At 33.3% G+C, this 13,027-nt stretch overlaps 1 protein-coding gene across 1 annotated transcript in view; it reads left to right on the top strand.

The window, feature by feature from the left end:
• The window catches only part of LOC126973711 (zinc transporter 1), a 42,645-nt gene extending 34,801 nt beyond the window's left edge, over nucleotides 1-7,844 (top strand). The window contains exons 6-8 of the mRNA XM_050821040.1: nucleotides 1,927-2,102; nucleotides 4,185-4,284; nucleotides 5,320-7,844. Of these exons, the coding sequence (XP_050676997.1) occupies nucleotides 1,927-2,102; nucleotides 4,185-4,284; nucleotides 5,320-5,447 (404 nt within the window). The 3' untranslated portion in view covers nucleotides 5,448-7,844. The remainder of the gene's footprint in view (nucleotides 1-1,926; nucleotides 2,103-4,184; nucleotides 4,285-5,319) is intronic.
• The last annotated feature ends 5,183 nt before the right edge of the window (nucleotides 7,845-13,027 follow it).

Genomic DNA, 13,027 nt, shown 5'->3' with positions numbered 1-13,027 from the left:
TGCCGCTCTGGATTATTGAAAATCCTAAAAATTATGAGCGGCACTACAATTGCACTCATCACCTTGAGACATAAGATGTTAAGTCTCATTTGCCCAGTAATTCCACTACCTACAGCGCCCTTCACAGACTTAAACACAGTAATGCTTACACATTACTGCTTCACGTCAGAAATAGGCCGTTGTGGTACCCATAATCTAGCGGCATCCTGTGCAAAGGATCCTCCCACCACTACCAAAAGCAATTTCAACAAATTTTTAATTATTTTTATGATGTATAGTTTCAAATTTATGATAATTAGCGAAAAAAAACTTTTCCCTTCTTTAAAAGTATAGGTTAGAATAGTTCGACTGGCACTTGACCGGTTTTTTAATATCATGTGGGAGGTTATTAACAATATAATACAAGACACTGTAAAAGATTTAGCAATTTTACGAAGCCTAGTAGATGTAATTGAGAGTGAATGTTTATTTTGAGTAGAGACATTATGTACATCTCTACTCTTTTTAAATTAGCTAATATTTTTATGAGCTTACAATAGGCTCTCATATATTATGGTGCCAGGTCAACATGACGACCGGCTGTTATAGTGAATAAATCATTGTATTTGTTGGATGCAATTACTAATTGTGACAGTAATCACGACCATCATGTTCACGAAGCATCCATACAGCACGGACGAGTAAAAAAAAAGGACTCCGCGCCGTGGTATTAGCAAGTGAAGCACCGTTATGCTTGTGTGCTGTTACGGGGGATACTAGTTACACAATTTTTTCTCCCTTAAATAATCATATATGGCCACAAATACTTAGATTTTTACACATTTTCACAACGCACGACGGCATTTATTAAATATTTTATTGAGGCGCAAACTGATCTGTCACAGACGATGACAATTCTCATAATGGCCGCCTATCGGCCTGTAGTAGTGTAAGTGTGTGCGTGGAGCTATGTATTTACACGATAATTTATATTTATACAGTTTATTATTTATTACTTCTTATGATATAATTAATATTATTTAAACACGACTCATATATTGGCTGCACCTTACAAAATAACTTGTTATGTATATTATAGCAATTGTAAAATACTCATTTTGATTGAAAAGAGTTGCCGTTAAGTTTCTTATATGTTCATCTCACGAGCTCTACTTTTTACGAACATATCGTAAATTCAGTAATTTACAAGAAATATTTGTAGTGACAATTTAAAAGCGCTTAGTTTAAGCCTGATTGAATAAAGTTTATTTGACTTTGACATATTAGTGTACTGTTATAATTATGATTTCATTAAAATTTCTCTCAATGAAAACCTTGAACGCATTTTATATACTACTCGAATTGTCCTTTTCTGCAGTTCAAATTCGTAGGTCATTTTCTAAGATAAACATAGCTTTTATTCTTAGCTCACCCACATATCAGGGAGACAGATAAATTTTATAAAACTTCTAGAATAAACACCGGGAAAACATTCATATTATGCATTTAGTAAATAGATGTTATTTCATATTCCACACATAAATTTAATTTTGTTAAGGTAAGTTAATTAACATATACCTACATATTATATATACATTTAAATTTATTCTTTATTAGATACTTATTACACTTCCCCATAACGATAGTTTTATTTATTTATTTATTTAATACATAACAAAGCCACAGAACATAAGTTAGGCTATAATAATACTATTGCAGAACTTACTTAAAATAATGGATTAACAATATTTATAATAATAATGGTATTTGTGCGTGTATGGTTTGGTGTCAGTGTCAGTTTGTGAATTACTTTTACTATATACCTTCCTTTAGATTATATTATTAAAAGTACCTAATCATAGTTCGTACATATTGTAAATATGTTTATAAGATTTGTTTTGTTTGAATAAAGATACTTATCATATTTTTTGTTTTCAACCTATCCAGTGCGATCAGCAGGATTGGTTCTATTGCAGACAGTTCCCGAGGGTTTGGGCGCTTGTGACCTGCGAACTGCTGCCCTTAAGGTGCCCGGGGTCCTAGCTCTGCATGAGCTGCACGTCTGGCAACTACATCGCGACAAGATGGTGGCTACAGCACATGTCTCCTACAGATCACAAGAGGTAATCGGATTATATAATAATAGTTTAAAAAAAAAACTAAAAAACACGCTTTATATAAAATTCAACTAAAAAATAGAAAATAAATTTTAATAAATTTAAATTGAAAATAGTGAAGAAAAATATATTTCATCATAAACAAAGGCGTGGGGTGTAGAAGAATTATTATTTTAATAATATCTTAAAAACACCCCACGCTTTTTTTTTACATACAAATATATATTTTTTTATAATAATTCTTCTACACCCCACGCTTTTGTTTATAATGAAATATATTTTTTTACACTATTTTTTACATTATTAAAATGCTGCTAGATGGGGTGAAACACAAATTCACCGCCATCTATTCGCTTCTAAACGAATTAGATACTATAATTTTGTGGAACTGTCTTGACATGTCGCGCGGTTCCTTTGTAGTTAACAATAAATTACTAGATGGTGCTTATTAGTGATTTATTTATTCTAAAATTATATAAATTGGCAAAAATCTTATTTTGCATATTGAATAATGGAATAATCTTGTCAAATTAGTGTAATGTCATCGGTCCTCGACAAATCTACAAAGTTTGAACGAAATCTAGCCATTTAAAGTAGGTCAAAATCGCGCCCAAAGAAGTCGGTTACAAACATACAAACATACAGGTGAAGCTAATAAAAAGCGTGTAAAAAAGTGTGTATGTTCCTACTTTACACAGTTTAAGGCGCGGTCATACCTCAAATTCCACAATAATTAGTTTCTTAGAGAGTCGATTACAACATAACGCAATGAAAATATTCCGACACAGAAAATAGTGAACCGAATAGACTATTTATATACAATTTGAAATATCCTATCAAAATTTGGAAGTTGCTTCCCAAAAATAAAGTTTGGAGTTAAAAATCTCTGAATTTTCAGCGATAACAACAATCTTTTTTTAGGAATTTAATAGGAATGATATTTTTCTAAAACATAAACCGTATAATTTTTCAATTTAATATGTATAATTTGAAAAATCAAACGAAAACCAGTAATAACAATGCCCAGTTGCAGCTTATCCACATGATCAACACAAATATTGTAGCATTGGTTGTAGCATTTACAATCCTAGTCAGTCCGAGCCTTAATGAACAACTTACTATACATAATGAAATAATATCGATCGGTCGACGCGGCACATAATTCTATAGACAAATGAGACATCTCCTCTCCACTCCGCTTGATCCATTCAAAGCTAAGCGGAGAGGAGATGTGGAAATGACGAAATCTGATTGGTTATCAAATAAATATCTCCTCTCCTTTCCGCTTTGGTGGATACGGGGCCTTAAACTGTTCTGTGGGTCAGACAATGCCTTGAATAAATTAAAAGTTTATCAAATACGGCTTTGAAATTGTTTCACAGCAGAACTGTCAAGCCGTGCGTCAACAAATTCTCTCATAGATTAATTAATGTCCATACAAAAGAAATAATGAAACTAAAAATAATTATGGGTCCCAAAAACGTTCCAAATAAAACCACAATCATGTCGAAATTGAGTTAAGAACACAAAACTGGTCACGTGTCGGACGTGACGAAAAACCCAGCCCTACTGTCACTCTTTAAATGACACCATGACTTAGTAGCCCAACCCACATGTATGGATTACACTAAACATTAAACACGAATTCCTTAAAATGAGATGTTTTAGATTACAATTAAACCCCATTAAAATCCTTTTATTAGTTTAGGAGTTAACTGGAAACAAACATCAGGACACTGCTTTTATATATATTAAGATTAAGACTAGTTGACCCGACAAACGCTTTTCTGTTCATAATAAAAACTCTTGCGGGTGGAATTTCTTACCAAGCTTCACGTCTCTACGCCTTATGGTTCCAGAGATATCTTGATGAGTCAATGGGTGGAAATCTCTTATTTTTATATATATATATATATTTATCTTATAATATAATTCTCCTGCTCATGTGTATGTTAGTGAACTCCTCCTAACGGCTGCACCGATTTTTCTAATTTAAGACGTGTGGACAGGACAACTTGTGTCGGGTCCACTAGTATATATATGTATGGATAAATTTAAGAACCCCAATCATCCGTGATATTATTTCAGGATTTCCTCAAGAGTTCCGGTCTGGTGTGTGACGTGTTCAAACGTCATGGGATCGGACTAGTCACCCTACAACCAGAGTTTACACTTTCTGCTATGACAGGTTAGCTTATATAAATTGTTACTAAGCTAGGGTTCCCAAGTTCAAATCAATATTTGGAAACGTTTGTGTGAAGTAAGAATTTATACGTCTAGATACAACCTCTTGCTGCTAGACAACCGATGAAAATATGCCAGGTTTATTACTATAGTGTGCGTGACAAGCTACGTCTTACACTGGCGTTTGTATGTCACTTTGTGTGAGTGTGCGTGCATTGCTCGAAAAAGAGGTTAACAGTCAACCTCAATGTTTTTCGTCGTTTTCACATCTGTCACAGTATCCAGACGTAAAATGATCTCAGCAAAGATGTATATATTTTTATGCATGTTTTAGTATGAATTTTGGAAGAGTAAGTAGTATGTCATGTTATAAAATCTATTATCCAATGCAATAACCGATAACTCAAGGCTATAAACTTTTTTTTTTTGGAGTTTACGGCCTGCTATCTAGACCTTTAGGCCAAGTCTTTAGGGCTATAAACTTTATTACAATCCAATACAAAGAGACCATTACCAGTTTTAGATTACAATCGGTTATACAGGTTTGACTTAAAGCAAATAGGACCCATTTGACATTGACAGTTATAATGAGCCGCTGGTTTAACTTTTTTTTTCATCAATAATGTATATGAATGAAATAAAAAGAAATTGGCAGATGCAGACTATGCCTATATTAAATGCAACCGATGGAAGTGAAAACTTATGACTTTTAGCATTTCAAATTTCATAATATTATTTAATAACAATAATAAATTAACAAAAATAATATTTCAACAATTTACAGTATATACACATTGATCTTTTAATTAAATCCATTCAATTTCACTTATAAGATATACACAGCACTAATGTTGTACAATACGTCAACTGTATACCTACAGATATACTGCTTTAAGCATTTCGGTGACGCAAACTATTTAATAAAATATCCCTCAGCTCATTGTACCGTTTCTGTGAGTTCTTTTGCAAGTAGGTAATTACCAACTTAGATATTAATACGAGTGTTTAACCATGGATATAACATAATTCATCTTTGCAGGTTCTGATGAGGAACAGAAGCTAATGGTGGATTTCGCAAACACAGCGTGTTCATGTCCGTGCGCTAAGGAATGCATGGCTCCGAAATGCTGTGCAACACCATGCAAGCCTGCAGTTACAAGAGTTTGAATACATTTTACATATTTAGACATGCAAGAGGTCCTATAGGCATGGACGAATTGAGTACAGGAGGTCTAGTACCAAAATGTAAGCCGAAGTTTCGGTCCGTAACGAAAGAACGACGAACTTCTAATTAAATCTTATTAGCAGGAGCGTGCATACCATAGGTATAGGCAATTAGGCAGTGCCTGCCTCGTTAAAAACCTACATAAATATAGAACTAGTGTTGTTGATTTAGTTCCGTAATTTATTACCAAAATTTTATTGAACACCCACTCATATTATTTTTCCTTTGGCTAGATCCTTAATACATACTAGTACCCGGTAGGCAGTCTGCAGATTCGATGTACAACTTCAACATTTATTCATTTAGACCTAGTACTGGCAAACTAAAGCGCAAGTACGACTAGTGAAATCTAGAATGCCTACCTTGCTAGAAAACCAAAGTACACCTCTGCCTGTTACCAAAGTACTTCGGATCCGAATAGTGCGGGCGAATTTCGTTTCGGAACCATAGACATAACCATAAAAACTGAAGTTATAGTTACGATAATAATAATGTCAAACAATGAAAAGTATTCAAGTGAATTTGGGAATAAGGTAAACGAAACACAAAATGTCTTATCGCGAACTTCGTATCGATCTTCGGATCTGAAACACTTTCGTAACAGGAAAATGTACGATCCGTCAACCGAAACTTCGTATTTCGTTTTTGGTAATGGCTCCTGGGCGCGAACTAGGGCCGTGTTCGCATTTACCCCTGTAGCCCATCTACATCGAAGAAAGATAATTAAGAATAAATGGACAATTGTATTGCATTAGTTACGAAGTTAAGAATTAGGAACGTGTAGTTAAACATTTATGGAGCAATTTTAAAATATTGGACTTATTATTTTGAAACTAGCACTATATTTTCTGGCGTACTACATATTCTTGCCTTATACTTGCCATGAACATTCGCCCAAAGATTGTTAACACGTAAGCACGGCAGACCAGACGTAACGAATGCTCAAAACCATGTAGATAGTGTATGTATTGTAGAATTAACTGAATAATTGTAATGTTATAATACAATATTAATGACAAATATAATAATTTATGTATATAGTATCTAAGACCTATTAAATTAAGCAAGATTTTTAAGGTTTATATTTCATATGTCACGTTTACGAGATATTGTAAGAGTGATTTATTGTCGATGATTTTCCTATACCATGAAGTGAATCGATACATCTCTCTGGTGTGAAGCAATGACATTCTATACCACTGCCCTCTACTATTTACCACTGGACTGGCGGCTGTCAAAGTGCTTATGTGCCTGTTTGATATTCACCATTTTGGCGCTGTTGGCCATAGCGAGAGTCTGCGGTAGTAAAACTAGTAATCACGACCTCAGCTAAACAAACATCGATAGATGGTGGGAAACTATTTGCAACAAAAAAAATGTGTGTTTTATTACGTTGATTCCTGAAGTATAAATAACACGAAAAACGAACGAAATTAATTCAAAATGCACTGTACTGTACGCTTCTGTCGCAGCCATTTGTATTAAACGTTAAAATTAGTTCTCTGGACGCTCGCTAGTGGCGCATCAAATAGGCACAAAAAATTTGCTGTCAAACATATGGAACAGCCTGTCCAGTGGTATTTGTACAGGTCAGTGTTCTATACACATTTAAGGACATATCATTCACAGTCTGATAACGGAACGACAAAGGTGTGGTTAAAGACATTGTAAGCACACTTTTCTCCTTAGTCGTGTGTCAAGTAATGAAACCTGTCCGAATGTAACCTGAACTGAATATATGTTTTACATTGCTGCTTATTGACCAATAATATTTTAAACAACTGGAGTAAATGCGGTAATGTATAGGTATAGCAGTTTAAGAAGCTTATAATGTGTTAATTTGTGGCATGTTCCTTATTTCGGCTTTTCTTATGCGACGTGATTTGTCTTTATGTATAGAACGTCATTGGTGTGAAATGATATCTTTATTCATATATTAATCAGTGACATTGTGAATATATGAGAACAGGTAACAATAATAATTAAGACTTCAAAGCACTAAAGAGTTTTGTTTAAAAATAGTTTTTACATTTTAAGCTGCGGCCACATTGTAGCGAAAAGGCGAACATTTGCGATGTCATGACACATTTCTATTTAAAAGTTGTTTTTTTTTGTCGGAGTTTTTTGATTTGCTTTGCCAAAGAAGTATACATGTGTACATAAGTACGGATTTGTTTACAAGATATTATATGGATGTACAAATACTAGATAATACTCTAAATTGAAGTTTCAATGAAATTAAAAGATATTAGTATTTTCTTTGATAAACGCGAGTGTAACACATTTAAATAAAACACTTTTAAAGTGTTAAAATCTCGTTTTCAGGGGGACTGGAGATCTGGAAAATATAAAAATGTAACTTTTACGCAAACATCTAAAGTAAAACCGTTACAATTACACGCGTTTGAATCCTTTAAAAGTGTTTTATTTAAAAGTTTTATTTGAAACAGTTATTATACTATATAGTTAGGTATTATCTATTGTGAAATGTATTTAATATTATACATTGTTATCTAATAAAATATAGCAATTGTGCTATATATATATAAAATGTATCACAAACCAACGAAAGTTCAAAACTAATTTATAACAGGGTATTAATGCTCACTGTTGGATATTAGATTTAGTTTTCATATTTTAATAAGACGCGTTAAATATAAGTGTACATAGGTAATAATAATCTAATTTTAAGAATAAGTGCAGAGTGTTTTTAACGGTTTAGAAAGATAATGTTACCTTTGTTTTTCCCCTAAAAATTATAAGAGACAAGAAACCTTTTTTTACAAGGCTTTGGCTGTTACCAAAATTGTATTGTACTCTTATATCTTCTAAATAGTTATATGGTGATCACATAAAACTATCTATCAGATATATCATACATATATATATTCAGTTCTCGTTCAACTTAATGGCTGCTCTAAAGGTAGTCGCAGGTAAGAAAGGAATCGCGTAAGTTGGGTGGAAACAAAAGAAATAATTTGTTACATACGTTAAATTTGTAACCAAAATTTATGAAGTATGCGGGACTCGAACCCGGGCTCTCTTACCAACGTAGCGAAAACTTCGAGTGACGTACGGTTCGTAAATCTTGTTTGCTCTGTTCAACTCTCAGGTTGTGGCTTCGTCTACAGGATCTACTTTACAGTTGATAACCTGATCAACCCCAATAATTGCATATTAGTTAAATTGACTTGAGATGTCGCCCTTTTAAATCTAAACAATTTGTTATTTTTAAAGTGGAATCCTCATTTCTCGGATTCATTATAGCTAGTAATAGCGGGTTCGATTCCCGCTCGCAACAAGCATATTTCCGGCGTCCGGTGTGTGTTGTGACTCATGTATAAAGTTCAAGGGGCTAACAAATAATCGTTTACTGGTGGAAAATAGAGATTGCAAATTGTACGTACTTAGTTTCTCATTTGATGTTTCACATAATATATACATTGTCTATGTCGGTGACTTTGATCCGTAGGAGAACCAAATGATTGCGAAACTGAAGAGGCAATGGGCAGGGCACATAGCTCGACGGATAGATGGCTATTGAGGCAGTAAAGTCCTCGAATGGCGACCACGTACCGGATGACTCAGTATTCGTAGGCCCCCCACAAGATGGACCGACGATCTGGTCAAGATCGCCGGTATACGTTGTATGAGGCCAGCGCAGGACCGATCGTCATGAGATGTTTGGGGGATTCTTTTGACCAGCAGTGGACGTCTTCCGTGAAATAATGATGACATACATGGATATTTTATAATTATTATATACCTTAGATAATTTATATATCTAGATAGAGACTGTGACAGCTGTAAACACGTCGAAAAATATAGCGGAGTTAGCTTCAATTATTAACAACGCATGAACACTAAAATGAAGTGACTAGTATATCGCGACTATAAGATGTAGCTTGTCATGCACACTAAACTAATAAGGCTAACCTGTTGTTATGCGTTGCCTAACAGCAAGATTATCTAAGTTATATCTTTAAACGAGCAATTCGTTATTTTATATATATACCCCCTTATTCATAATGGTCCGCTCACTTTAAACAGCCGCTAAGGAGTGTTTTTTCTCATTCTGACTTAGGTCAATGGAAGAAGACAGAGTGAGAGTTAGCAATGCTTTAAGTTAGCAGACTATTATGAATAAGGGGGATAATCTATGTCTCGGAAACGGCTTCAAGGATTTTGATATTTTAGTATACTGGGGATTTCGGGGGTAATAAATCGATCTAGCTAGGTTTCAATTTATAAAAATGTAGTTTTATCCGTGTTTTAATGAGAAACAGCTACAATAACATTAGAATAAAAAGGTAAATTTCTGCACTATAAACAAGACTGTAATAGCTCAGATGGGACATTGGTTGATCCAGAAAGCAGAAGACCCCGGTTCGAATCCAGATGGCCTATTAGTTTTTTTTTGTTCAAGTTTTGTACATTCTTAAAAATCCGATCAAGGCTCGGTCGTCCGGATATTATACTTATTAGATTAAAGTATGTAGAAAATAATTGAACGTAAATGCAAAAGATAATTTGAAAGTAATCTATTATTTCATGTCAAGTTGCACTGACAGGATGTGCGGATTGATTGATAACAAAACGAATGATTCATTAAAGTATCATCGCATAGTAACTTCTTGTTAAGGCGGGTTCAAGTTTACAATAAGCCTTTGAATTCACTTCCGTCAACGAAAATAATACAGACATTGAAATGTTGAACAATGGCGTTGACCTCTACTCACTAGGTATATACAGTAGTAATCTGTATAACGCGGTATCCTTATAACGCGGTATCCTTATAACGCGGTATCATATTACGCGATTTCAATCCCCTCGTATAACATGGGCATATCGACATATAACGCGGAGTTCTGTACAGTGAAATTTATAATGATTTGTACAGTTCATAATTAGCTTCGCGTATCTTTGCACGTGTGTCAATTGTGTTATTACAAAATTAAATTATTTTATTAAATTTGTGTATTAAAAACCTTAATAAAATAGGAAAACTAGGCAAACAATTGGAGATACTTATTAAGAATTGTGATTTATTCACAAATAAAATTTGAAAACAAAATTTTATGAATGATGCGGGACCGACCTATCGCGTTCCTTGCGAGTGCTCTTCCAACTGAGCTAACCGTTCCAGTGACGTATCGTCATAAAATCTTGTATGCTTTGTGCAACAGGTTGTGGCTTCATCTACAGGACTTGAGATGTCGCTCTTGTAAATCTTTTCAAATTTTATAGTGTATTAATCCTAGAAGTGAGGGTTATCACCTTAAAAACAAAACAAATTGTGATTTATTATTATTAGGAATTACGAGGTCGTTACATCACCTTATACGTCCGTATAACGTGGAACCACACTACACGTTATAGGGAGGAATTCCTCTATTAAATTATATACTGAGAAAGGAGAACATCTGTAAAGAAAAGCGAATCTGTTACTGTAACGGATTTTCTTAACCGTGTATAATAATGTTACACTAATTACCTACTAATTCGTTCCTATGTACTATTTAAATTGTAAAATTAAGATAATTAGTTTTAGTTTAAGATTATTCTTAATGTAGGAACCTGTACAAAAACTCCTTAAATATACTGTTTCTAATACAGCAGTTGCTATAACAGAAAAGAACAATGGCGAAGTTTCATACTACAAAATATTTAAAATGGAATGGTAGCGTCGCAAGAACTGACCTGTACTAATTAATTCTCTATAATTTTCTAAATCTATTGATACTATACATTTTTAATTTAGAACCGGGATAGTGGAGAAATAAATGATTATTTTGTTTGTTTTTAGGTTAGGTTTTTCTTTTTATTATTTAAGCGTTCTAACTATAATATACTTATCTATTATATTCCAACAACAACATCACTGAATAACACTTTTTAAATTCCAAAAATCTTTAAGGATAGGAACCAGTTACCATAGGCAAATAGCTATTATTAATTAATACCTACTTACTAAACTGTCTACGGTCAACAACTCAAGAGTATCATATTAAGATAAAATGGAAACTTGTTACTTGATGCAATGGGAAAGAGTTTATTTGCAACAAACCAGAGTTGGTTGTCCATAGCTTTATAAGTAATTTTATAAGAGGGAAGTCAAATGCGCAATTCATAGTCGTAGGTAGGTACTTCTAAAGTGTACCTAACCTACGCCCAATTTTAAGGCTTTGGTCGACTTTTAAACTAAGTACCTACTTCCATTTTTGTAATCTTAAAAAACTGGTAAAATAAGTACCTAGTTTTCTAATTTCTTTTTCTCAATCAAAGATCTTATTTTGTAGAAGTAGGTAGCACTAAATTAAACAAGCAAAATATTTTATTTTGTTTAATTGTTTATTGTTATATAAACAGCGTACGTAAGGGCATATCATAGTCCGGTAATGGAGAGCAGAAGTAGTTCAAAATGAGGTTCAGAGTTTAAAACGAGAGAAAGATATTATTCAAGTCCAAAACCAAGCCGGGTAAAATAGAAACTACTTATTAAAATAAACAAAGCACAAAACAACTGCGGTAACGATAATTGATAGGTATTATTAGTATTAGGTAGATCATAGGTGACAGGTATAGAAACTCATTGATCATTCGCTCATCGCTGTCAGTCATATTGACAGATAGCTTTCCTTGATGTAACCTAAAATGGATGTGATTTCATAGTTGTGACAGCATATAATGTGAAAATGAAATAAATATTTTATTTATTTCCCCGGTTCCTTTTGCAATACAATTTTATCTAACAAGTCAATTTATCTACCAAGTTTTTTTTTGTAACTATCCTAACCTTAGACGGTTATTCCTATAGTCAGGTAAAATTTCGCCATTGTTCTTTGACTGTTCGAAAATAATGCCTCTATGGACAATCGAGTTAAGTATCATTTCAGCAATATGTGGCTATATTATGATTAACTAAATACATCTACATAAAAAAATATTAATGGTTGTACTGTAGACCAGTGTTGAATCCTTTGAAAATGATAAAAAAGTGGAAAAAAATAGTAGGATGAAACCTATTGGAAAAGGAAGAGAATATAACAAAAATGAAAGGAAAAATAAATTAGGGCGATCCAGAGTGGAATTAGGGGGTATTTGAGGGGTAAAAACTGTTTAATGGCAAAGTTGTAGGTATTAAAAAGATCTACAACTTTTGTTTTTGGTTTTGTTTATTTTTCTTTTCATTTTTGTTATATTTTCTGCCATTTTCAATGGGTTTCATCCTACTATTACTTTTGTGGTTTCAAAAATTAGCGACTCTGGTCTACTGACAAAGATGGCCGAAACAACATTTTAACTTCCGGTCAGTTATTTAATAGCCGAATGATCGTTTTGGTATCCTTCAAATATACATCATCTAAATAGCCATATCCTGAAGATACCTACTTGTAAATATTGCAGCCACATATTGCAATAATATATTACCCATTTAGAAACTAACCTTAAGTACGTACGATAAACGAGAAGAATAAATACGATTAAGATTTGCATTGTAAAACGATTACATTAATAATAA

Source organism: Leptidea sinapis, chromosome 30 (genome assembly GCF_905404315.1).
Source record: "Leptidea sinapis chromosome 30, ilLepSina1.1, whole genome shotgun sequence".
NCBI lineage: Eukaryota > Metazoa > Arthropoda > Insecta > Lepidoptera > Pieridae > Leptidea > Leptidea sinapis.
This window is presented reverse-complemented; position numbering and strand designations above follow the sequence as displayed.